The 26726-nt window shown below is 38.9% G+C and overlaps 1 protein-coding gene across 3 annotated transcripts in view; it reads right to left on the reverse strand.

The window, feature by feature from the left end:
- Positions 1-26726, reverse strand: part of LRBA (LPS responsive beige-like anchor protein) — a 602029-nt gene that overhangs the window by 168031 nt on the left and 407272 nt on the right. For all 3 annotated transcript variants that reach the window (XM_054990072.1, XM_054990073.1, XM_054990070.1), the window contains exons 41-44: positions 18756-18873; positions 14626-14728; positions 12656-12771; positions 11166-11278 (exon numbers count right to left, since the gene is read on the reverse strand). In XM_054990072.1, the coding sequence (XP_054846047.1) occupies positions 11166-11278; positions 12656-12771; positions 14626-14728; positions 18756-18873 (450 nt within the window). The remainder of the gene's footprint in view (positions 1-11165; positions 11279-12655; positions 12772-14625; positions 14729-18755; positions 18874-26726) is intronic.

Genomic DNA, 26726 nt, shown 5'->3' on the forward strand with positions numbered 1-26726 from the left:
CAAACAACCATAACTGTACACTTAATATTTCATTACTATGCTTTGATTCCAATAGGAAACAGGCAGAATCGCATCACAGTATTTAAGAATGAAAACTATAAGCAGAAAATATTCATTTGATACCTCCAACCTATTTTCCTACTTGAAGCAGCTGAATACCAGAGAAGGAACTACTAGTGTTGTTAGCATTCCTCCCTTTAAAACTGGTAAACCAGATTTCAACCAGATTCTCCAAAATAAAGCGAAGAAAAACCAAAGAATAAGGTGCACAGTCCTGGATGCAAAACCCCTCCAAGCTTCAAGTTTTAAAAATGCCTATTAAGGCTCACTTGTTCAACTTTTAGTTTGAGGTACTGAGTACTCAAGCCTCTTGTAAAAAGCTGAAGCTTAAATTCTTTTTGAAGTCTAAATCTAATAATCTACTTTGTAGCCAGCCAACATTTTTGGGGGAGCCTGAAATATTTATTTAAGTGATTCTAATGGCAAATAATGTAGTGGAATCTAATTGTGAAGTATCTGATGAGCAAGCACATAATGAGACAGGACACATAAAAAGAATTACATGAACTTTACCCTCTACCCTACTAAGCTCAGGAACATATAGACTACAAAAGGTATTTCCGACTCAGCAAACATTCATGAAAGTGGCCGAATCATCCAAAATATAGCTATGTAGCTAGGGAAAAGACTGAATATTCTGCAACACAGAGTGATATTTTTTTTAAAAAACAGTAAATTAATTCATGTTCTACAACAAATAACATTGATTAACGTTTTAGAAGTTACGGTATCCATAAACTATACATATGCTTAATTTTAACTCTGACTCTAAAAATACCTGTTATAGGTTGCAGTATCTATGTACAATCAATGGATGGTATTTTTTTAACTTAGTTAATGTTAAAGATATATATAGCTATGTTTTAATAAAAAGATAAAATGGAACAAGGATACTTGAGAAACATTTTTACTTGGGTACTACACCCAAAACAAAACCAATGTTGCACCCTACCTTTTCGCAGGAGATTAAAGATCCACTACAGCTGACTAGACACCTAAGGCTTTTCAAGAGCACTCATATATCTGAATCAGACCTAACCAGTTATCCAGAACACCCTCCAAGGCAGCTTTAACCAGTCTCTGCAAACAATATTCAAACTCTGGTTTAAAAATTAGTCATAATTAGTCAGTGCTGATGTAATAATATATCATGTATTACATTGCATGCACTAACCCTCATTGAAACCAGTAAGTTTGTACCTTTAAGAACCTTTGGCTTATCAAAAGTGTGGGAGAACAGCCCCCCCCCCAAATCTTGAGGCCATAAAACTTTATGAATTCTGGGAATACACTCTAAGAACTCCTGGCCTGAAGACTGAGGAGAAATGCATCTATTTGCACATTAAAAGGAAAGACTATCCATCAAAGCAAGAGTTGATAAGAAACACTCCTGGCAAAGAGTAGCTAGAACTCCCGGATACACCAAGAATGCATTTATCAAAACTCCTTTCAGTCACTGGAGTTCTTCACACCTTTCTGGCCATAAATCACCACCAAAATTTTCAGGATAAGTAATCAAAGCTATTGGAATTTCCTTTGCAAAGAAAATCCCCAAATGATATAACCATAAACCAGGGCAGGACCATTTGCCCATCTCCTAGCTACGATCAACAGATCCATGTCAATATTCTCACCTATCCTATGTAGTTACTTATGCATATTCAAGCGCCCCTTAAGCAATATGTTGCTTAGACTATCTTATCACAGTCAGGATCCTAAATTTGCATCAAGAGGATCCCAAAGATACACCAATCAAAGCATGACTCAAAGTTCACCATGGGCAACTAGATTCTAAAGTATTAGTCTAATGCCAGTGTAAATCCTAGTTCTAAATTAAAATGGTCCAATACCAGACACCTTTTACTGGCATCCAAGTAAGTTCAATTGTATGAGAATGACATTGCAAGCTCTTCATTTTTGTAGCTGGTTCTCCAAAACTTCCATCATCATAAGTATGAAATCACTGGACCCTTCCTCTTCAAGAAAGGCAGAGTATGATTTCTTCTATCTTATTCTGATTCCGTTCCTGAGATTAATCCTCTATGTCTTCTTTCCCATTTACCTTCACTTAGCTTCTTTATTCTCCATTCAGGACTGGCTTGTCTTACTCTCTGAACAAACAAAGAGGCAACCTTGAATAGTCAGAAGCCAAAAAAGAGGGGGAGGGAATCCCCAGCAGAGCAACAATCTTCAATAAATTATTAATCACGATAAATATCATAGAACTACTTTTAATAAAAATATTTATATAAATTGTATGCATATAGTAAAGTGCTAAGTGCTCAAGGTGACAAGTTTATAGATATAAGTTGGTATTAATCCACAATAAATACATCAGAAACAATTCCTCATGCTAATATAAACAACATCAAATTGATGGCCGAACAAAACCATTTAAAAATACCGTTCCATTGAATTAGCCCTAGTCCATTAATCCATATTCCATTATAAATATAGCCAATCTGATGAGATGAAATAAATCTTCACAAGACTGTATACATGAAAATGCATCCACATAGAAGATATTTCACATTAATGTTATAAAAAATATTCTGTTGTTAGTCCTAGGCACAATGGAGAAGCACCAAGTGCCCACTGTGGCCCTGCCCGATGAATCCGGCAAAGCCTATCATTTCGAGCACTGCTTTATCAAGGGCTGACAACATTATTTATACATTTTCATTCCATTTTCATCCTCAAGTACATCTATGGGCTTTCCCCAAGAACGGCCATGTCTTTGTCATTGTCTTTGTCACTATTTCCTTCTGGTTAGGGACTCATTTTCTTCTGACATAAGTTCCATTCTCATTTATCCCTCCACATTTTTGGTCCCAATTTGGGTAACCCTTCATCTATCTTCTTTCTACGTGTTGTTTTGCTCTGGACTAACAAAGGGGGAGGGATATAATTTGGAGTAAACATAATTAGGTATCTAGCTTAAAGTAATGCAACTGCATTTTGGATTTCTGGAAAGTAACTGTTTTTTTACTTGGTTTTGTAATATAATTGTTTGCCCTTTCTTTTATTTTTATACTGATTCCTCATTTTCTAGTCTGTAACAAGATAATAAAGTTACTTGCTTATATTTGTCTCCTTTTCATTTTTTTTCTTTATCTGAGAACAATTGTATCAAACTGGGGGTCATGTTTACAACAACCTAAAACAGGCATCCCCAATATGGCACATGTGGGCACCATAGTGCCCACCAAAACTTTTTCTGGTACCTATTAAGTGTTTTTAGAAAATGAGTGGGGCCAGGTGGGGCTCCTGTCCAGCAGGGCTTTTGATTGGCCACTGGAATTCTAATTGGCTGTGAGGATTAAAATAATGTTTTGGCAGCAGCTGCCACCCTAGTGTTGGCTTTATTCTCTCACACTCCTCATTCCCAGTATCTTTTTAATATTATTCCACTTGTCCCCTGCACTTGGGCTACCCTCTGTGTGTGTATATATGTGTGGCTTTGCCTCCTGTGGTGGTCATTCTCTGTGTCAGAATTCCAAAGGGGCTCAAAAAGCTTGGGGACCCGTGGCCTAAAAGATTCCTTTTTGACTCTGGACTTGTGTCTTGGCTACACATATGTAGGCAACACTCTTGTATGACAGGCCTGGCACAGGGTCTGATTTGGATAACACATGGTTAATCCTAATAAGGGGGCAGGGACTCAAAAGGAAAATGGTGCATGTGAATTCCCAACCTCTATAGATCAGCTTTGAACAGTTATCATACAGTCCCATAGAAAACCGAACAGTAATCTATTGAGTTGAGGACAGCCAGCAAGGTATAGTAGTGTCAGACAAGGATCTGAGAGACTCAGTTTGAATCCTCACTCTGTCATGGAGGTTCACAGGGACTATGGGCCAGTTACACACACTCAGTTTAACCTGTCTCACAGAATTGTTGCGAGGATAAAATGGAGGTAAGGAAAATAAGATAAGCCACTTTGGATCCCCACCGGGGATAAAGACAGACTATAAATGAAGTATATAAAAATAAGTAAATGTTAACATTGCTAAGCAAAGAATTTTAGATTTTGAAGGTACATAAAGATCTATATAATCTTCTTGCATTATACATAACAGTGGACTGCAATCATAGGACATTCTAGGCTTGAAAGCTGGACTCGTTTCCATACCTGCCAAATAAAGTTTCAGACCAATTAAAGTTCTCTACATTGTTGCATGCTCCCTCCCTTCCAGGAGACCTATGTGATCTGCACTCCCAGATCCTCCAACCTTCAGATGCCAGAGGCGCAAGGAAAATCCATCCCATTAGATAAACTGTGATCTCTCAAGTTAATACAAGAATTCCCCTAACCGCTCTCAAAAGGGAGCAGCTGCCTGAATACCCCAGCAGAACAGCAATCAAGGCTCCTTTGTTTGACCTTTCAGAGTTCCTCACATCCATGACTATGACCCAGAATCTACCTCACAATGCAAACTTTTTTAGTTATTGAATCACAAGCCCAGGAAAGACCAACAATCAAGCCAGCTCCTGGCTTTTGTCAAACAGCTCTTAATCAGTCTGCCAGCCTGGTAATTCAGCCATCCCACAAAGATCATCCTGATGTCTTGTTGTCTTACTTGGAACTAACAACCCTCTTTTTCCTTATGACCATATTTGAACTACTGCTTGTCCTGGTAACTCATTATGCTCTGCTCATCCAAAAAATAAATCCACTAGTAGGAAGCAGGATCCTGCCCATTTGGTCCAATACAATTACAGACCCTTTTTTGTATGGGAACCCGCCAATAGTGGGGCTTCTCCACCGGAACCCAGGTAAATGTAGGGGCTTAGAAGGGGCATCTCAAGCCCACCATCTTTGTAGCTGGTTGTCTTCCAGAACATTCTTCCAGTACCTTGAGCACAAAACCACTGGACCCTTCTTTTTCATGACAGGAAGAATATTTTTGTTTCTTTCCTACATCCTGGTTTCCATACCAAATTTAATATTCCAAGTCCTTCTACTATGTTTCTTAGGTCCTCCATATTTTGTTCATGGCTAGTCTACCCTACTGCCAGCCAGTTATTCACCACTGCACCCCTCACCTCACAAGGGATTCCTCCCCTTTTAATTTGAAATGCCCTCACCTTCTGTGCTACCTCACCTTCTGGACCTGTTCCAGGTATCTCCTCACCTATCTCCTTCTTCTGGGTTTATTTGCTCTGGACACTAGGACTGTTCAAACATGAATGGTTTTATTGAATTAGCATATATAAATTGCTGTGGTATCTTGTACTTGAATTCCCAGCTCTCTTTTCTGTATCTTGAATAGGCCAATAAAGTTTCTTTCTAGTTAAGTGTTTATATCCCTTCCACTTTTCTCTTTTTGAGGATTTTTATGCCAAACTGCAAACCAGATATATAACAGACAAAAGGATCCCTCTTTTGTCCCAGAACTTGTGTTCTAGGTTTTCATGTGACAGACCTGACACAGGAACTGATTTGGGTAACATGAAGTTTGAGTTAGCAGAGCCTGATAAAATAAATTCATTATTTGTGTTACCATCTGTACTATGACAACTACAATTATTCTGTTGGTGATTTATGGAGACTGCTGCTGGAGTTTTCAAGGCAAGACACTAACAGAGAGTGGCCATTTTCACACGCCTGTAATCCTCCTGAAAATTGTGCAAAACTCACAGCATGATGGTGTCTTCATAGCGCTATTTCCCATCATGATCCTGTTTAATGGGGCAATGATGTCAGAAATCATGCCATTAAATGAAATCATTATGGGAAATTTTGCTATGAAGATCCCATCATGCCATGAGTTTTGCGTGATTTTCCGGAGGGTTATGGGCATGTGAAAATGGCCATGGTTTGCCATTGCCTACCTCTGCGTAGTGATCCTTGCTTTCTTTGGAGTTTTCCCATCCAACTACTAACCAAGTTTGATGCAGCTTAGCTTCCAACATCTGATAAGATCCCACCTGCCTAGGCAACAAATTATTTTCCATTGTCAGATGAAAAGGGAATGGTGAACCATATGCCCATTATGATGGGCATATGCATTCAGCAGGATGGTAGCTAAGGATTTAAAGGCATCTTTAATAATCCTCATGAGGGTAGATTACCATCTTTATCACAAAAATGGAAATGAACAAAATTCAAAAGGAAATAATCTTAATGGTGAGTTTGTATAAATGATAAGCATACCCCTCATTTGCTCTAGTGCAAAAATTGCATCACAACATATTGCATGAATAAAAGAGAAGCTGACTGGACAACAGAAGGAGACATAATGGGAATAAGACAATGGGATACACTGTGTATTACATAAATAAAATATGGACTGTTTATAAATAAAATATGTCACAATTATTCAGCTAAGAGATAAGCACTCTGATCAGAACAGAATCCTTCACGGGTAATACTCTGCTAGAGTTTTTATATAGTATTTGTCACACAGCAAGTAAGATAAAGAAAAATCCATTTCAATTGTTTAGCCCTGTGTGACTGATGCTAAAACAAAATGCACTCCAGATTTTATCAAATCAAACAGGAGGGGGTGAGAGGTTAACTTGTAAATCAAAGTGCATTTTAAAATTTCAAACCTACAGTTATTTTAACAAAGATATTATTAATAACTGGCCATTTTGAAATAAAACACTTAAAAGCAATAAAACACAAAGGTTAAAGTACTGAAAATATAACTGGAATGTTCTGTCATACAACAACAGCTTTAAGAAAGAGCATGATGCTGAGAGAGTTTCCAACATATTAAGGCACCTTATAAATTCTTTTCTCTCACTATATAGCTTTGCTAGCCGTTTTGGAAATTTGTTGGAAGCAGATTCTGGTGATGTGTAGAGATGCTACTATTGAGCAAAACATTTAAAAGTTGCACATACATGTTTGTACGAACACATTACCAGTCATTCTATGATTTAAGCTATAGGTCACATGTATTGCTGCCATTAAGTCTTCATTTTGGTTGGCTCTTCTATTTCCCTTCCATTTTAGAAACCTAGTAACATCCAGTTTAGATTACTGCAATGCACCCTATGTGGGGCTGCCCTTGGAGACGGCCTCGAAGCTCAAACTGGCACAGAATGCTGTGGCCAGAGTGTTGACTGGAGTGGGTCACTCCAATGTTATTCCATCTACAGTAGCTCCCAATTTGCTCCTGGATGCAATTCAAAGTACTAGTGTTGACCTATAGGCTTGGGACCAGCAGACCATAAGGACTGCCTTTTCCCATATGAACTTATCCTTCCACTTTGGTCTTCAGAGGACTTGCTTCATGTGCCCCCACCATATGAGGCTAGATGGGTGGCAACCCAGGAAATTGCCTTCTCAGTTGTGGTACCAAAACTGTGGAACTCCTTCTCCAGGGAGATCTGCCTGTATCCTTCTGTCATTGTCTTCCCCCAGAGAGTGACTATTTCATTTTGTTCAGTGTACCCCCAGTAAACTTTTCTTGATCTGGTTCTGAGTGTGTGTGTGTGTGTTTCCATGTCAATATGTCTTTATTGTATTTATATATACATTTTAAGGATTATTGTAATGTTTTAAATATTTTATTGTCATGTTTGCTACCTTCGGGACCCTATTTGGGTGGAACCGCAGCATACAAATGTTATAAATTAACAAACAAATAAATAATAAGCATGAACATCTTATCCTTGCTAATAACAACAACAACATTTGATTCATATACTGCCCTTCAGGATAACTGAACGTCCACTCAGAGTGGTTTACAAAGTGTGTTATTATTATCTCCACAACAATCACCATGAGAGGTGGGTGGAGCTGAGAGAGCTCTGGAGGAGCTGTGACTGACCCAAGGTCATCCAGCTGACTTCAAGTGGAGGAGTGGGGAATTGTAAACACTACACCAAACTAGCTTATGAGACCCATAAAACACATTGTTGGGCCTTTTATGTTACAAAGGCCAAGAGAGGAAGCAGAAGGGGTTCACCCAGTCTGATGATTTTATAACTCACTGGAAATACAGTGGCATCTCACAGAGATATGGGTCTACCTAAGAACCACGGCTTTTAGACAATTAATCAGGACTTCTCAAAAATTAATCAAAGTTTATCTTGACCCAAAGATTCCCACTGCATTAATATTTCTCATTCCTTTTAGTTAATAAAGATTTATTCTCATATGATACAAAACAGAACCACTGGGAACCACTTCTGGTGCTCCAGATTTTGCTAAGTAACCAAGACCATCTTCAACATGCTTTCTCCCTACTCCAAGATTTCTCTTTCTTTCTTTATTGGAAGAAGTTCCCAGAGTCCATTTTTTACCAATCAGGAAGCTCCCCATTGAGCTCACCTGGATTTTCTTCTCACTTCCCAAGCCTGGGAAAATGTGATCTTTTATATTATATTCATTGCAAACTCTTATAATTAAAGCCAAAAATATTCTCCAAATTGTGTTTGGTATTTCTTGCTTCTTTCTGCCTTACCATGAGACCTGCATTTTAGCTCCCCTGCTGAACTCACTTCTGCCTTAAAAGGCATATTTAATGGGCTTTTGCTCTCCATCATCCTTGAACTTATTCACTTGAGTATTCTCTGAGACTGGCAAATGCTGTTCTGGTTGGTTCCAACCCCTCCCAGCACCAATGATCCCTTTTTGGATTACTGGCTGCCTGGCCATGGTATGACCGCCCCTCCCCAACTATGGCATAGAATCTTGTTGTGATGGTCAGAACTGGCTCCAGCTCTGCCTTTCCTGAGAGACAGCCAATGGGAGCAGGCAAAATGCTGGGCGAGAAGGGCAAAATGATGGGGAGAGAAGGGCTATTTGACTCTGCTGAGAGAAGGTAGCCGCAAGAGAGCTGATTACAAACCTGTTCTGATACTTTGAAATATTCTCTGGTTTTAGTTTAAAATCTGTTCACTCCTATATTCCTTCTTGTAAATAAAATTTGTTTTTGTTTTGTTTAACCCTGGATGGCTTGAAATGGTTGCCTGAGGAAAAATATCTGATATACACACAGAAAACCTCTGGTCACAGTAAATGGGCTTAGTGAATGAAATGGTGACAGCATACATAAGGAAAGTATCTCTGTGTTCCCTTTCACCCAACAGCCCTGTAGCCAGGTACGGGGAACTGGCCGCTTGTCTGGTGGACCCTCGGGAAGAGGAGAGCGGGGACCCTGTGAGGATTTGGGTCAGGGCTCTCTACCTGCTGTAGTGGAGGCTAGACAGGTGGTGGTGTGTGGTGGTGGACTCCTGGCCTTTACTTGCCTGGGTGGCAAGGAGTGTGAAAAGCTTGTGTGTCTGTGAAATGGGGTCTCTCCACCACCCGCCATACATCTGCTATAGGTACCTATAGCCTCTGATTTTCCAGAGTGAATTTGGTCCAGATTGGAAATTGAGCTCTATTAATAGAAATAATACACGCCTGCCTATCCCAAATTATACACAGTAATGACACCATAATTCAGTAATAGTTTTAAAATGTAGTTGAAGAAAAAAATTAAAAGTATTTCTTTCAAGTCTTTTTCTTACTATGTTCCATCATAGAAAGAATGAATATGAACTGAACTTGACTGGTACCAATGGCCCTGGGATTCTAGGGAAGCATCATGGCAGATAACTTGCTAATTTCTACATATGCAAAATGCAGGTATTGATTTGCTACAATAAAGATTTGGCAAAGTAAAACTGAAATAAAACATTTTGAAAGAGTTTTCAATAAATTAACAATGACATTTACTCAGTAATTTGTATTAAAATTTTTGATTCTTGCCGTACTATCCAGTTAAACTATTTGTCATTAATGTAAGGCTAGGAGTACACAGGTAACATCAGGAAGCTGCCTGCCATTCACAGGAATGATTTGTCGCATGGCCACTGGTTGCCTCCTACTAACCTATTTACTGTGAAATCCTAAGCAGAGTCACACCACTCTGAAATCAATGGGCTTAGACTGGAGTGACTCTGCTTAAGATTTCACAATTAACTACATATTGGTAGACTGAATTTCATGTCAAGCAACTGCAGATGATTAAAATGTTGAAGTTACCCACGTGGAGACCATCAGAGTGTTTACAAAGAACAACAGTAGCATGTCCAGTTTAGCTCCCAATGCTGATAGAGACTTTTTCCAAATAGTAGATTTAATGTGTTGGAACCAGCATTTGCATTTAGAGAATGAATACTAAAACAAATCTTTTCCACTTAAGGTATTTCTACTTTCCCTCATTTCTTTTCAGTAAGAGAAGCCAGCAGGAGCACACCGAGGGTGTATCTAGTCCGGCATCCAGTTTTCTTTCCCTTTTCCTGTTAACTAAGCACTGACACACATTATTTTAAAACTAGAGTGAAATGTAAGCATCCTTTGACATAGAAACCATTCCCTACAACCCCAAGTATGGGTGGTGGAGGATGCAGAGAAGCTGGTTATAATTACATAGTGATAAGGAAAAGTCACTTGGTGCATTTCAAAGGCATCCTTAGCATCTTGACTAAGGCCTGGCATTGAGAAGAAGCCCATTTTAAGCACTGTTGAACTGGTAAAACAAATGAGGTTTAGAAGCTTTAAAATCTCTTGATGGGTAGAAAGGAATAGAAAAGACACCACCACTAAAGCACAATTCCAGCTGGTTTCACTTCAGAAAACAATGCTATTGTGTTGGGAAAAAATTAGCACACTTGTAATAAGAGGTTTTCTTTCCCTGTTTAACATATTTCTCTTAAGTCTTTAAGAATTCTCAAATACTGGTTTGATATTAAGAAACTGATGAAGTTTATTCTATAATTTTTAAAGACTGCGAGCTACCCTTGGGTGCCTTATTTAGATAGAGAAGAGGCATAGGAATCCACCAAATAAATAAATAGAAAAATAAATGTGATTCTCTGTTTTTAGCAAAGAATACAGTACATCTGTAAGTACACAGGTGCACTTGAACGCAATCCATGATTTAGGGAAATTTTTCACAATTTTATATATATATATAAAGCTATTATAATTGCTTGTTTATATATATAAACAAGCAATTATAATAGCTTTCATTTCCTTCCTTTCCAAACCCTACCAACATACCTGCCAAACAAACAAGGCTCATCTTTTAAAAAGCACATGCAGGATACAGACTTAGCATATATTTGATATGATACAACACATTATGCAATAATAATACCTTTGATAAATCTCTGAAGTTGCTGGGAAGTGTAAGGTCCAACTCTTCTGATTCATAGTTTGTGATGACCCAAGGAAATACTGGATATTGGTTTAAGTCATTATAAGTACGTCCTGGTGAACAAGAAAAAATACTTTATTCTGTTAAAGGAACTCATGATCCTAATGATATTATTTGATGTCTTCATCACATGACATTATTAGCTAATCTAATCATATGATATTATATGTTGGATATTATTAGATAATCTAATCATTAATACATCATGAAAACCATGAACACAAGGATGATGATCTTTCTCATTTTCCACAAAAAACTGCTAACTGGGGATTTGGGTAGCCTCATGGACAAAATTCCATGCAGCATGGGTGGGACTACTGAAAGGAAGGGAAATCAGATGAAATTGCCCTAAATTTTATTTTCTATCAGCATACCTTCCATGAGTACAAAAGTTTCCACTGGAAGACAGGGGGAGTGGGGATGACTTTGAATAATTCTCCTTCCTCCTGCAGCCCCATGTCCCATGGAAGTTTGTCTCTCATACTTGTAACTGCAGGGGTCACAACTAGATACCACTGGGAAAAGATTCATGTCCAAGAGCATTTTCCATTTGCAGTTAATAGGATCCAACCCACGGACAATTTACATTTTTTAATCTTTCCTTGCATTCCAAGCTACAATTAGATGGTATCCATTCAAGAGTGAAACTGCAGATTCTTCCAAGGCAATTCTAAAATGTTGAAGCTACCCATGCGAAGGCCAAAAATGCTTACAATGACATCAGATTTCATACAGGGATAGTAATACATCTAAACTGTGCAGATTGGCCCAATAATTTGTCAATAGTAGTACCATATTTGTTGATTTCAGCCACTAACTGTGAGACAACTGTTAAACATTCAAACTAGTGCCACAAAGAGAATAGTAAGCTTAAAATGAGGAAAGGATTATAAGCAAATAAGTAAAGCAAAGTCTCAAGGCATGATTTATGGCAACATGAACTTTCAGAATAACAAATCAGTTTGTTATTCTTTGAGGTGCCACAGGACTTTTAGCTGTTTCTACTGTCACAATATGCCTACTCTTCCAGGAATAAAAATGCAGACAATAGTTTTCAAATACTTAAAATGCTCTGATAAGGAAGGAAAAAATTGTTTTACCACACTACAAAGAAAGGTCAAGCAGAAGTAGGTATTAAATTTATTTATTTATTTATTTATTTATTTTTAACCCGCCTTCCCCACAAGCGGGCTCAGGGCAAGCTACTACATTGATTAAAATACAAAATCAATATATAGATTGAGTGTACAGGGATTACTAATGTTAAATAAATTTTATGATATTGGGACTTCAGTAAGCATTTGAGGAAGCAGAGACAGCATTTATACAAAAAGAGAAAATTGGTTCAGTATATTGTCACTAATAACCAGAAAATGCCAAAATCAGTTTTTGCTCTTATATTATTCCTTCCAAAGCATCTCTGTCATTACCTGCTATAGTATTTAGAAACATGAGGTATTCAAAGTTTGAAATTTCTCTGTGCTGCCATCGTTGGGTCATATTTGAAGCCTTAAAAATCTGACGTGGACTGGCAAGAGAAATGCGCCTGAAAGATAAAATATACTGTGTAAGATATTATCAAATTCTCCAGTATCCATTTAGCTAAGTTGTTTCCCACCACAGCCATTTATGAGTATGTATTTCATGTATTAGTACTGCTACTAAGTTACCTATCTATTGTGCTAGAAAAGAGCAAGAGTCCAGTAGCACCTATAAGACTAACAAAATTTGTGGTAGGGTGTGAGCTTTTGTGAGCCACAGCTCACTTCTTCAGATACCTGGTTATCTAAAGAAGTAAGCTGTGGCTCACAAAAGCTCATACCCTACTACACATTTTGTTAGTCTTATAGGTGCTACTGGACTCTTGCTCTTTTCTATTGCTACAGAAAGACTAACATGGAACTCATCTTGATCTATTTATTGTGCTTAGTTTTCAATCACAAACTAATTGCAGAGGCCACAGAGCGAGTTCTTTCGTTTCTTTCTGGATCAGAATTTCTGACTATAACTCATTCACAGGGAATTGTGCATGCTTTCTCACATACCTGGAACATAAAATCAGAGTTTCACCTTTCATTTTGTAATAACAATTTTTATTTGATGACTGTTTATTCTATTCTAGTTTTTCATATTTTACAATAATTGTGTTCTGCTAATAGCACAATTATTTTATTTATTTCTTTTCCACAGTGGATGGTTGCTTGGATCCTATGTAATGTAAGAGAAACGGCAATACAAAAATTGTAGCTTTCACCCATGTCCCCTCCCATTGCAGATGTACATGCCCCCCAAAATTATGACTCCATGGGCCAGTGAACTCTCAAAAACATCACAGGTGCTACCTCTCTGGAACTGTTTAGGTCATCTTACAATCAGAACAGTAAAAACAAATCTTAGTGATGGTGGAAAGTACCTTCAAGTCAGAGCTGACTTATGGCACCCCCTGCTGGGGTTTTCAAGGTAAGAGACTTACAGAAGTAGTTTGCCATTGTATGTCTCTGTAACCTTGGTCTTTGTTAGAGGTCTCCCATCCAATTACTAACCAAGACCAACCCTGCTTAGCTTCCAGAATCTGATGAAATCGGGCTTGCCTGGGCTATCCAGGTCAGGGCCAAAACAAATCTTACTATGTTTATTCAAAGCAGTAAAAAAAGGTAAAAGTAGTCCCCTGTGCAAGCACCGAGTCATTAGTGACCCATAGGAAAACATCGCATCACGACGTTTTCTTGGCAGACTTTTTGTTACGAGGTGGTTTGCCATTGCCTTCCCCAGTCATCTACACTTTACCCCCAGGAAACTGGGTACTTATTTTACCAACCTCAGAAGGATGGAGGGCTGAGTCAATCTTAAGCTGGCTACGTGAACTTGACTTCCGCTAGGATCAAATTCAGGTTGTGAGCAGATCTTGGGCTGCAGTACTGCAGCTTACCATTCTGCGCCATGGAGCTTTTATTTAAAGCAGCATCTTTCTTTACAAAAAATGTTTCCCTGGAGCTATATGTCTGGTCAGGGGCGGTGCCAGGGTTTCTGGTGCCAGCAGCTACCCCTATATGTGTGTGCACCCCCGGACTGCATGATGATGTCACCGCGTGATGATGTCATCACGCAGCAAAGCCAGTCCCATTGGCCAGCGGGTGGCTGGGATAGCGCATGGAGGCTGCCCGCACTCTGCACGCTGCCCTGGACGCCTGCCGTGCCTGGCCCGCGGCTGCTGCACCTGGCTGGGGGCATGTGGCGGCAGCAGCAGCGGCGCAGGGTTGGCCAGCGGCAGCAGCTGTGGGCCAGGCACGCCAGCTCTGTGGTGCATGCCTCCGCCCCCAGCACCCCCTCCGGCGCCCCAGCACCCGCAGCGTCCACCTCACTGCCTCAATGGTGGCGCTGGCCCTGTGTCTGGTCATACCTAGTCTGTGGCAGCCCAAAACTAGTTCCAATTCCAACACGAGGTAGGCAATTGACCACTTTTTTTACTGTTGCAGGATCTGGGAAGTTGAACATGACAGCAACTGTGAAAAGAAGAATTAAGACATTATTTGCTGTCATTTATAAATTAAAATATAAGATTGAACTGTGTAAATGAATTGCGCACATCTCTACACTGTATCCCCAATACTATGCCATTTAAAAATCATCCGTTAACTCAATTTCACATTACTAAGTTTCAGGACAGCAGGCTGCAGAAATTAAGAAGAATGTACCATTGAGTTGTAATTGACTCATGGAGACCCCTTCCACAGGGTATTCCAGGCATGAGATGAACAGAAGTGGTTTGCCATTGCCTCCCTCCACAGAGCAATCCCTGTCTTCATTGGTGATCTCCCATCCAAGTACTGGCCATGGCCAACCCTGCTTAGCTCCCAAGCCCTGGGCTAATCAGACTGTTAATACAAACTAAAGGTCTGACTTCACATGGGAATTTCTGTTATTTCTGTTACGCTGTTTGCTGTTAAAACAATATGGTATAAAATTAGGTTTCTACAAAACTCCAGGGTTCTGCCTCACTAAGACCAAGTGAAGCTTCTTTAGTTTACTGAATTGTTCAACTTTTCTAGCCATGCTGACAAGCCAATATAATTTAGAGAGTTGTTAAAACACTTACATGCAATTATCAGAAATTCATTACAGTTTTTTTGTCTGTGATCACTTTTTCCTAGACACTATCCAAACTGTAGCAGAAAAAAATCATTTCAAAATACTGCAAGGGTCCAATTCTGAACAGGTTGAAAGCATGATGCCCTGGTTCCCTACCCCTCACTCACCTTTTCAAGAGTTGAAAAAGCTGCAGGACATGTAACCATTTTGGCACTTGATAAGGATTCAGGGAGGGACGAGAGCACCTCAGCCCAAAGCACTGGGGGCTCAATCAGGATCGGGCAGGGTTGCCAGGTCCCTTTCCCCTCATCAGCCAGGTGAGGGGGGCAGAGGCTGGGAGTGAGAGACTCCTGCCTAAACCAGGGGAACACAACAAACAAAAAATTCCGGGAATATATATTCAATTATCATTTTTTTATATATTTAGTGCATAAGTGCAAAGTGCAAAGTGTAATTACATAAATGTCTGGATTAACAGACATGCGTGTTGTGTACTGAAGTTGAATTAGAATGGCATAAGCAGCAATATTTGAGTTACCAGTGAATTGGGGGCCGTCCATATTTAATTGTGCCCAGGAAGAGGCACCTTTGGAATAATTTTCAGTTTGGACTGGAGCTTCCCAGCATTCACATCGGAACTCTATATATAGAAATTTTGTATGCTGCTATATTTTCATCATATATAGCCTATGGACATTGATTTTCAAAAAATCATTTTCAAAAATCTTTTTCATAACAACCAGGATACAATTTTTGACTTTTATTGTATTTATTGCATGTTGAGACAGAGATATCAGATATTTTTATTGTATTTATTGTATATTTATTAATGCATATATTTATGTAATTACACTTTGCACTTTGCACTTATGCACTAAATATATAAAAAATTGATAATTGAATATATATTCCCGGAATTGTTTGTTTGTTGTGATTCATCACTATCCGGGCAGATTCCCTTGGTCTGTGTAAACCAGGGGAACTGCAATCCTAGGTTCGGGCTCATGGCATTTTTAAATGACTTTAAAATGGCAGAGGTGTCCTCACAACAGCCACAAGAATGCCATCATGCTTACATGCAATAGTAAGCATGTAAGAAAAACATTAACCCTTCCTGAACCTTTTGCTCAGTTAAGTAGAAAGAGCTGCTAGTTCAGGGGGATCCCTTGCCCCCTTCCTTCCTTGCTATTAAGATATATTAATTTCACTTTTGTGACTGAGCTAGGTATTGCCTTTTTCCTGCCAAAACCCTGGAGAATGAAGGCTAAAGCTGTCCAGGAACGTTACTTTTCTCTTCAGCTTTTCACTCACAACAAATCTGAGTTTTGTAGAAATTTCATAATAGTGATATTTGGAGAAACAAGTATCTAGTAAAACAATAATAAATGAGGTAAATGTAATGCTCTCCCTGGCAAATCAAACTACCACATACTGTCATTTTTTAAAAAAAATCCAAACCTTGACATTCCATCACAATACTGCAAAGGATAGAAATAAATCTATTCAATAAAAGTCCCTTTCAAATGTCCCCTTTCCTTATTCATAAAGATAAAACTGTCTTTGAAATGCAGAAATGATGATGAGAAATGTCAAAAACAAAACAAAAAAGTAGAGAACGCTGCAGAAGCCAGACAGCTATTTTAGATCTGTGACAGCTTGACAAAGATGTGCAACATCTGTAACCACTTTCTTGAATCTTTCAGCATGTCTCAAAAATTATATTCAACACTTTTCTTTAAAAAAACCCTGAAATGTAACACTGAAACAGGCTTGGTTCAGATGTAATGTCAAACCATGGCTTGGCACTTCATGAATGAGCCTGGAAGGCTTGCTCACATAATCCCTTCTTCATCCTGCATGTGAAGTATAGTTTCTTCCTTTGGCATGGCAAACCATAGCTTGTCATTACACTTGAAGCAGAAGACTAAGGTTTGTTCTTTGTTTGGCAAACCAGCAACGGAAGAAATGGCTAATTCTCAGTTTTCAATCCTGGTTTATGAGGCAAACACAAATTGTAGTTTGCTGGTTCATATGTAGCAACATCCCCTCCACCTTCTGCTTCCTGTGCTTGCCCTCTCTACCTGCTGCATGAGCTAATATATCTTTTGTATTTATTTGATTACCTGTATTCTGCTTTTTGTCCCAGTGAGGACCCAAAACGTACAATACAAACAAACAAGAGAAAGAGGACAAGGGAGTCTTCTGAGTACAGAGACCTTTCTATCCTGGCTAATCTTCCTACCAGCTCAAGGTTTAGGGCTGCCAACTCTGGGTTAGGTGATTCCTGAAAAATTGGGGGTGGAGCCTGCAGAGGGTGGGGTTTGGGGAGGGGAGGGACCTTAATTGGGTATAATGCCATAAAGCCCACCTTCCAAAGCAGCCATTTTCTTCAGGGGAACTGATCTTTATAATCTGGAGATCAAGAGTAATTCTGGGAGATCTGCTGGCTCCAAGGTTGGCACCCCTATTGAGTCTGCAACCCACAAACTAAGAGCCAAAGGACAAGAGCTCTTTGGCTTGCTCCTCTGGCCACACCAAGGCATTAAATATCTGTAGAGCAGAAGGAGAACAAACTCACCTAGATGTTATGCAGCTGCTGCTTGTCCACTAAAAGGCCCCTGCCAGCTAGGTGGAACTGGGCTACGTACACTCCCAGACAAAGTTGCTTGAGTAATGTTTGGATTGGGTGTGTGGGGTGTGTGACAAGGACATGGAATGTCCTCTCCTCCAACTTAACCTATACATTATTTTCTCTACTTCTAATATTTCCATAGTTCATGCTATCCTATTGGGACAATTCCCACAACTAGACACCAGCTTGACAGCAGGTTGAGTCTAGGTTGAGTCCAGTGGCAGCCAACAAGATTGTTGTTCTCTAAGGTGCCACTGGACTCAAATTCTGCTGTTCTACTGCCGAGCAACACGGCTACCCACCTGAACCATTCACCAGCTTGATCACTGGGGCAGTGGATGTCTCTTGCCCCTTTCCCACATTTTTATTATTTAACATATTACCTAGCCTATATTGAGGTACACAAGGCAGACAACAACATTACAAATATGATAATAATAAATGAATGATAAAAACTAGCAAGATAAGCATCCCTCAGATTCAACAGAACAATAAAACGCCATAATATCAAATTAACAGTCATGCTATAAGCTTGTATGTAACTGTACAAGCAGAAAGAACAATAAATAATGCAATGAACAGTTTCAGAATTAAAATTAAATTAAATTAACTCAGTTAAAAATTAAATTTAAGTTTGGGGCTAATATAATAGATTAGATAGACAGACAGACAGTCAAAGTTAATTACCTATCTATCTTTTAAATATAATTCAAAATCTAGTAAAAATTAGCAAAATGTAATACGTCTAATGCAAGATGGTAGTAACTATGTAGTACAAGTCTAAAGTACCATTCCCAATATACCAGTACCTCTGTTTGCCATAAAAATTTCCAGTGCTGTGCTTTGTAAGAGATATCGGCGAGAAAAGACTGATCGAATCTCTGAGAACAACCATTTTCCATGCAGTCCATCTGTATAAGCAAGTATCTAACAAAAAGACACAGACAGAAAAAAGTAATTTTTTTAACTTATTGAAAAACGTAACTTCCCCTCCCTTGTGAGTCTAGCGCATTGCAGGTACACATATCCTGTTCCCTGCCTTCTCATTTAGGCTGTCTGTATTCAGGACCCAGAAACAGCACTATGGTCCAACTAGTATCTCATCTTCATGAACTTTGGGAAAAATTACCACCACTAAGGTTTATTTTTGTTTAGTTTTTTTTTTAATCTGTAGAGATTTCCTAGGAAATAATTGGAGAATTCCCAGTCTAAGAAGCTTTAATGTAAAGTTTAATAAATATAGCATATGATTATTTCCTCTTAAAGGCCCAGGAACATACAAATTATTATGGATAACCAGATATTCAGACTGTATTTACAATATAAACCAATACGGTTGCATAAAGAATACAGTTATACAACCAGAAATTGGATATAGACCTCTGTATACAGTTGCATTCTCTCAAAGTTTTAGTAAGTAAAGATTACAATGGCAGAAAACAAAGCAACCAACATCTAAACATACACAAAAGATGTAAAATTTCACCAGTCTCAAAATCACAAGTCTTATTGCAAGTTTATCTTTGATTTTTTATTGTTTTTAAAATTTTTGATTTAATTTTTAAAATTTAAATAAAAACCAGTTTAGCTTTTTCAATTGTTATAGATATGTTCAAGAAATGTTTGAACAGAATAAGTTTTTAAGTTACAAGCTAGGAATGAAATAACTACTTTAGTAAGACCCAAGGGTTTTGCATGCCTCTGGAAGGATTTTTATAAACTTTTTTCCTGCAAACAGTATATCCCTTCTACATGTCATATCATAATCTGCTTTTTAAATTCATCTCAATGCTGCAATGTTTAGGCTACAAGACATCACAGAGAATGTGTGTTTTCCACTGTAAGCAACAGTTCTGCATGGCCTCTGTCTCCCTGGTGACTTCTAATGATACAAAAGACATAATACATCATCACATGGTTCTGAAAGTAACCACCAATGAAAACGAAGCAGGGAAAGAAAATCTGAACAGCAACAACATCACATGCATTAGATGATACTTTGGAGAACAAAAAAGGGAAAGACCTGGGATTTTTATTAGCATCAACAGTCACACCTGTTTTATTTAAATTGTTTCATCCCATACTGTTTCCAAGTTGGCTTAGAAAAAGTTAAAACCAGTAACAATATATCAATAAAAGAGAACAGCAGAAAATCTCAACTTAAAATTACTATCAAATTCACAGTGTAAGTTGCTGATTAGCGGCAGGCACACAACGAAATATGAACCAAAGTTCATCATGAACCAGGCCGGTTTGTGATTCGTGAACCAGCGGTTTGTGGGAGCTCATTTCTCACAAACCGTGACAAATTTTTGCCAGTTTGGTCCATATTTCGGTTCGTCACTGCAGATAGCCTGGCACCAATCAGTCCATTTCCTAGGCAATGGGGGATGGGCTCTCTGCAGACCTTCTGCTGACCTGGAAGTGATGTTTTCACGAACCAAACAAACCAGTTCACAAACCAGGGCAAGTTCGTGGAAGTTCGTGGTTTGTGAAATGGTTCATGCCCATCTCTAATGCTCATACATGTAAATACAAAACAGTAATATTATCTTAAAACAGGAAAATTATGACCATAAAAATCAGATCATAGAAGGTATTGAAGTGACAGTAGGATGGGTCAAAGCACAAACAAGACAGGGCAAATCCGCACAAGAAGCAAATCAAATAAACTAATGGTGACCTAATAGATAAAATCTATCATCTGGTACAGCCTTGACTTCATATTAATTAAAAAGGCTCTGAAGGTTTCTGAGGTATCCATTAGTCAGGTTTTCATGGATACCTTTCAGTCAGTCCAATCTGAAAATGTGAAGAGAATGCTTGGAGCTCTCAGATTCGTCCACTGGATCCATACCCCACCTTCCTAAAACCATCTACCTCCAAGTGGTGGAAATAATCAACACCTCTTTATGAGAGGAATTAGTGCCTTTAGATTTAAAAGTGGCATTGCTAAGGGGGAAAAGCCTTTGAATCCTTTAGGTTTGAACAACTACCAGCCATCTAATTTACTCTTCTTAAGCCACTATAATGTAATGGTTACAGTATGAGATTCAGATCCTCAGACGTGATGCTCACTGGCATACCTGAGACCAGCTGCTCTCTCTGTCAGCTAACCTAAAGTACAAAGTTGTTGTGAGAATATAGTGGAAGAGATGGAAAATATTTGCTACTCTCAGCTCCTTGGAGAAGGGTAATACTATTTCTGAGTGATAATCTAGAGCCTTTTCAATCTCGCTTTTATAGTGGGCTCTGTACATACAGTAAACTAGCCTGATTGCCTAATAGATGACTGCTCTGTCTACTGAGAGAGGGATTGCTTCTCTAGACATCTCATTGGCTTTCAGTATCATCAACCATAGTATTATTCTGGGTTGCCTAGCAGGAATGGGAGGACTCATACTGTAGTGACTCCAATCCTTCTTTGAGGACAGTTCTTAAAGTGTGGTTTGAAAACTTCTGTTCTCCCTGTCGGCCACTGTCATGGCAATGTTCAGTTCTCTCCTTTCAATCCAAGGAAGTGGTAGAAATGCTAAACCCATGCCTGCAAGTAATAAAAGAATGACTGAGAATGAATTAACAAACAACCCAGGCAAAATGGAAGCACTGTGGACTGGTACCGCCTGTTCTGGATGGGGTTGTACTTGCCCTGAAAAAGCAGGTTCTCAGGCTGGGAGTGCTCCTGGACTCTTCTGGCCTTAGATAAACATGCAACAGAAATGGCTGCGTGTGTGTTTTGCCATATTAGGTTGGTTTGAGCGAGCTGCAGTGGCCCAATTCAGGCCCGATTCAGCCCCAATTGGGCTGCTGCGGGGCATAGGAACGCTCCTGCGCTCTGCAGCAGCTAAATTTGGGCCGATTCGGGCTCGATTCATCCCAAATTGGCCTGGATTTGGGCCAGAATCAGGCTGCTGTGTAGCACAGGAGCACTGCTGCGGTCTGCAGCAGCTGAATCCAGGCCAATTCAAGCCTGATTTGGCCCCCTGGGGAGCGTAGGATGAAGTGACCCACGTGATGATATCACTTTCTGATGTCATTACACAAGCTGAGAACATGTGCACGCACCAAAAGGAAATAGCCCAAGGTAGGAGCCAGGCCCCATATCTCCCACTGGGGGGCGGGGGCGGTGGACCTGGCAACCCTACATGCACATGATCTGATATCAACCAGGAGGTGCTGCTGTAAGAGCCTATATTGCCTGAGGAATGTTTGATGGGAACCTGTATAAAGGCCTTCTCAGCAGCCATTCCTGGAACTCCCTCCCCAGAAGATGCAGGCCTTGTGGAGTCAATTAAAGACTTTTCTATTCTGTAAGGTCTTTTAATTGAAATTGTAATCTTATTGTTAAATGTATTTTCTTAGTGTATTTTATATTTTTACTGTAAGATGCCTTGATAAGCTTTTGCCTGGTATCAATAAGTAAATTCCCATCTATACCCCCCCATTCCTGCCAATTATCAATTGCACCTGGGGGGAGAGGAAGGAAAGTATGTTGGTGACATTCTAGGAATCTTCCCAATCTCTATGGTTTTTACCATAGAGACTAAGTGAAATTCTAAACATCAGGGATGTCACTTCCAGGTTCAAGTCAGAAGTGATGTTGACATATTGCCCACATCCTTTTTCTCATGCATCCCCCGACCCCGCCAAGTCTCCCAGGGGAGAAAACTTTCATGGAAAGGCAGCATAGAAATGCTGTAAATAAATAAAATAAAACCACTATCAGAAGACCATAAATGTTTGAGAAAATAAAATATGTTTGACTGGAACCTAAAAATTAACAGATGCAAAGCCGGACAAATAAATATGGGAAGATCGTCTCTACTAACCACCCACATAATTTCTGAAGATGGGAGTGCACAGAGTTATCAGTCACTTCTCGTTTCCACTATTCCAAGAATCCAGAAAAAAATACAGAAGTCTCTCAAGTATATATCTAAAGTACTCTTAGCTCAGCTGAAATCATTTATATAGTTACACCGTTAAAAAAAAGCAGAATGTTTTGGACAAAATTATTATGGAAAGGCTTTCATTAGAACCTTGAATATAAACTACGAAGACTCTAGCAAGCACCAAACAATTTCTGAAGCATTAACTAGACAAAGTTATCAGTTCAGATGCCACTGGGGCCTATCTGAAGCTGTTGGAATAGTATCTGCCTGGTCTGTAGATTCACTTCAAAGTCTCTAGAGTTCAATTAAAACTGGATTAGGTGAAAGCAGACCTTCTTTGGGACTTTCTGTTCTTAGAAACTCTACACATACTGACAGTACCCTAGACAGAGGTCTAGCCCTCCAATGAACCAGTTGCTATGGAAACTGCATCATTACCACTGCTCTGCCGTTATAACACCAACTATAATAGTTTGAAAGACACCAAACATACATGTCTTCCTTTGGTGTATGCTACTTAGGGTATCCTGGAAAGCCTTGCTTTCCTTATTCTTTCTTTATTAATCAGGTATATAGTTTTCTTCCAACAGTCAACAATAAAGTATTTTTAAAGAGATGAAACTCCCTGTGTTCCCTTAATAAAATAGATATGAAACATTAATCTACTGACTAAATAACTTAGCTTTAAGACCAAAAACCTCTTTTTACCAGCCATGAAACCTTTCATCTTAAAAGCTGCCTGTTCTTTTGCATTTACTTTAAATACCAGTCATTTGGGAGGTTAAGTGCCTCTTACTAACTAATTTTAGTTCTATGACATCCAAGTACAGGTAACAACCTAGAGAAGATTTTTTTTTAAAGTAATGATACAGCGTTTCAACAGAAGGAAGCCAGTTACGTTATGTGTATTAAGTGTCAGATTATTATTTATTCATTAAATTTTTACCCTGCCTCTCTTCCAAGGAGCTCAGAGTGGCATACATGTCCCCCCTCACCCATTTTATTATCACAACAACCCTGTGAGATATGTCGGCTCAGGTAGAGTGACTGCCCCTCTCTCATCCAGTGAGCCTTACTGCATAGTGGAGTTTCAACCTGAGTCTCTCCGGTTCTGCGAGACCTGGGTTTGAATTCCCACTCCGCCATGGAAGCTTGCTGAGTGATCTTGGGCTAGTCACACACTCTCAGCCTAATCTACCTCACACACTTGTTGTGAGGATAAAATGGAGGAGAGGAGAATGATGTGAGCAGCATCCTTCCTAATGGGGAGAAAGGTGGGGTATGTTTGAAGTAAATGAATAAAACTGAACCATTACACCACAATGGATATAATATAGCAATATAAATAATTTGTATATTTTTATAGCTAAAGAAAAGTCCTCATGTAACTGTTCAACATTTAACATAATATCATAAATCATATACTTTTAAAGTATTCCCTGCTAGGTACGTATTTGTGATATTACGTCCCAAACCACTATATAAAATGTTCTATTGAAATGGATTGGATTTTCATCTAATAAAAGTTCTAATGCTTATCTTTTTAAATTAGACATTCACTGCAATTTATTGTCGAAGGCTTTCACGGCCGGAGAACGATGGTTGTTGTGGGTTTTCCGGGCTGTATTGCCGTGGTCTTGGCATTGTAGTTCCTGACGTTTCGCCAGCAGCTGTGGCTGGCATCTTCAGAGGTGTAGCACCAAAAGACAGAGATATCTCACTGAGATATCTCACTGAGAGATCTCTGTCTTTTGGTGCTACACCTCTGAAGATGCCAGCCACAGCTGCTGGCGAAACGTCAGGAACTACAATGCCAAGACCACGGCAATACAGCCCGGAAAACCCACAACAACCATTCACTGCAATTGTTGGTAAAACCACAATAGCACATGAAGGAAGTAATCCTAAACTGATTTACTCAGAGGTCAGTCCTATTTTATTCAATGGTCCTTATTCACAGGACAGTGTTGTTAGGACTTTGTTTTTAATGTCAATGTTTCTCAATTTGGAATAGGAAAGGAGGAAAATTAGGCTGATATAGAATCACCAAGGTATTTATCCCATGAAGAGAAAATTACAACCCACATTTTAATGTATATGGCATTTAACACATACAGTGCAATCCTAAACACAGTTACTCGAGTCTAAGCCCACTGAAACCAATGGAATTAAACGGAAGAAACTCTTCTTAGGAGAATTGTGCGGTTAATTACATAAATGAGCCTTAAGGTATGTGAATTACTTTGTAAAAGGAAGTCTTGCAGTGTATCTTTCTTAAGGACTCTTGAACAAATCTAACATAGAGCAAGACTCTAATGTTAAAATTAAAAAGATACATCAGATATACATTTTAGTTCAATCTATGTTTAACTGTCAGATGCTTATTCACACAGCTACTGAATTCAGTATCCTAATTTTCTTTTGCCCTTTATAGCTTTTGCAGAATAATAAACAATCTCATTCATTTCTTTCATGGGTGACAAACTCAATTAAACATATTCATTATTTTAATGTTTCACTAGACATTTTAGCAAGCACAAAGAATTATAAATAAATAAATAAATGTTATGTGACCTTTGCATTGATCAGACTAAAATGGTTTAGGTCTGAGTAAGGAGGCTAGATGATTTCGGAAAGAAGCCCTTATGTTTTCTCTTCCAATTACTGCAGGAGATGATAAAACCACAGCAAATGATGTATCAGCTCATTTTATCTTATCGCTTTGGGGCTAGGTGACAATGAAGTTCATATTTCACTGGTTCTCATTGAAGATTGTGAAAATTACTTGCCCTCCTGACCTGAAATTTCACTAGAAGACAGAAATTTCTCTTCTGCAAAGTAATGCAATTTTTCAGATGTCAACCTTTAGCCCAGCTTTAAAAATTAATTTCATTTATATTAACCAATGATATTGATATTTTCACAGACTGTTCGTTGATACATGAAGCACTGGCTAGCAAATTGATGTTGTTTTAGATGGGACGAAACTCTTTTATTTTAAGCTGCTGTGGCAGACAGATTTAAAGCAAACTGAAATTCCTTTTTCATAATGCGTTATTTGTGCTGACCTGATGCACCTCAAAGCCCATGGCCTGTAAATTATTCATTGATTCTTGTGTTAGACCTTTGCTTTATTTTAATCCTTTCCCATCTATTTTGTTTTCAATTTTTTTTAAAAAAAGCTGTAAAACATAGGATCCCCTGAAATGCACTCAGAGAGAGCAGTAGGTCAAATGAATTCATGCAATTAATATGATCTCCATAACACAGATCGAACCCTTGAATAGACTGCCTTGGTGCTGTTTAAGTCAATGAAACTTACCGGAAAGAAGCTTCAACAAAATCCTGTCCCACACAATCTAGACAGAAATTTTGTTTCATTTGGGCCAGGACCAGGTGTAAGCAAGCCTAAGTCATATCCAACAGAACAGGACAAATTGAAACATTTCACCAGGAGAGTCAATCAATAAATAATAGCAAGAATGAAGTTAAAATTTCCACAAGCAGATAAAAAAAAACAAAAAACAGAAAAGAGGCAAAAACACATTCTTGGATGGTCTTGCTCAGTGTTTCCATCAAGCTAACTTCATAAAAGAATGGGACTTGCTGCAGGGCCTCCTTTATGTGTTTTGGTGTACTTGGGCCAAGCACATCTGCCTTATATTTCATTACAGTGTTACCAAGTCCTCTGAGGACCAAACCAGGGGACAGAGAGTGTGTATGGGTAGCAGAAACATATCCTGTGTGCATGCTCCTGGGCTGCCAAAAATAATATTTCCAGTGCAACATGGAAGCACTGATTTGCGCAGGGGGCTTTTTCTCTAAAAATCAGCCCATAACTTAGTATTTGGGGCCAAGTTTTAGATAACCTCCCAAGCATGACTACTT

The sequence above is a fragment of the Eublepharis macularius genome, chromosome 10 (assembly GCF_028583425.1).
Source record: "Eublepharis macularius isolate TG4126 chromosome 10, MPM_Emac_v1.0, whole genome shotgun sequence".
In the NCBI taxonomy this organism is placed as follows: Eukaryota; Metazoa; Chordata; class Lepidosauria; order Squamata; family Eublepharidae; genus Eublepharis; species Eublepharis macularius.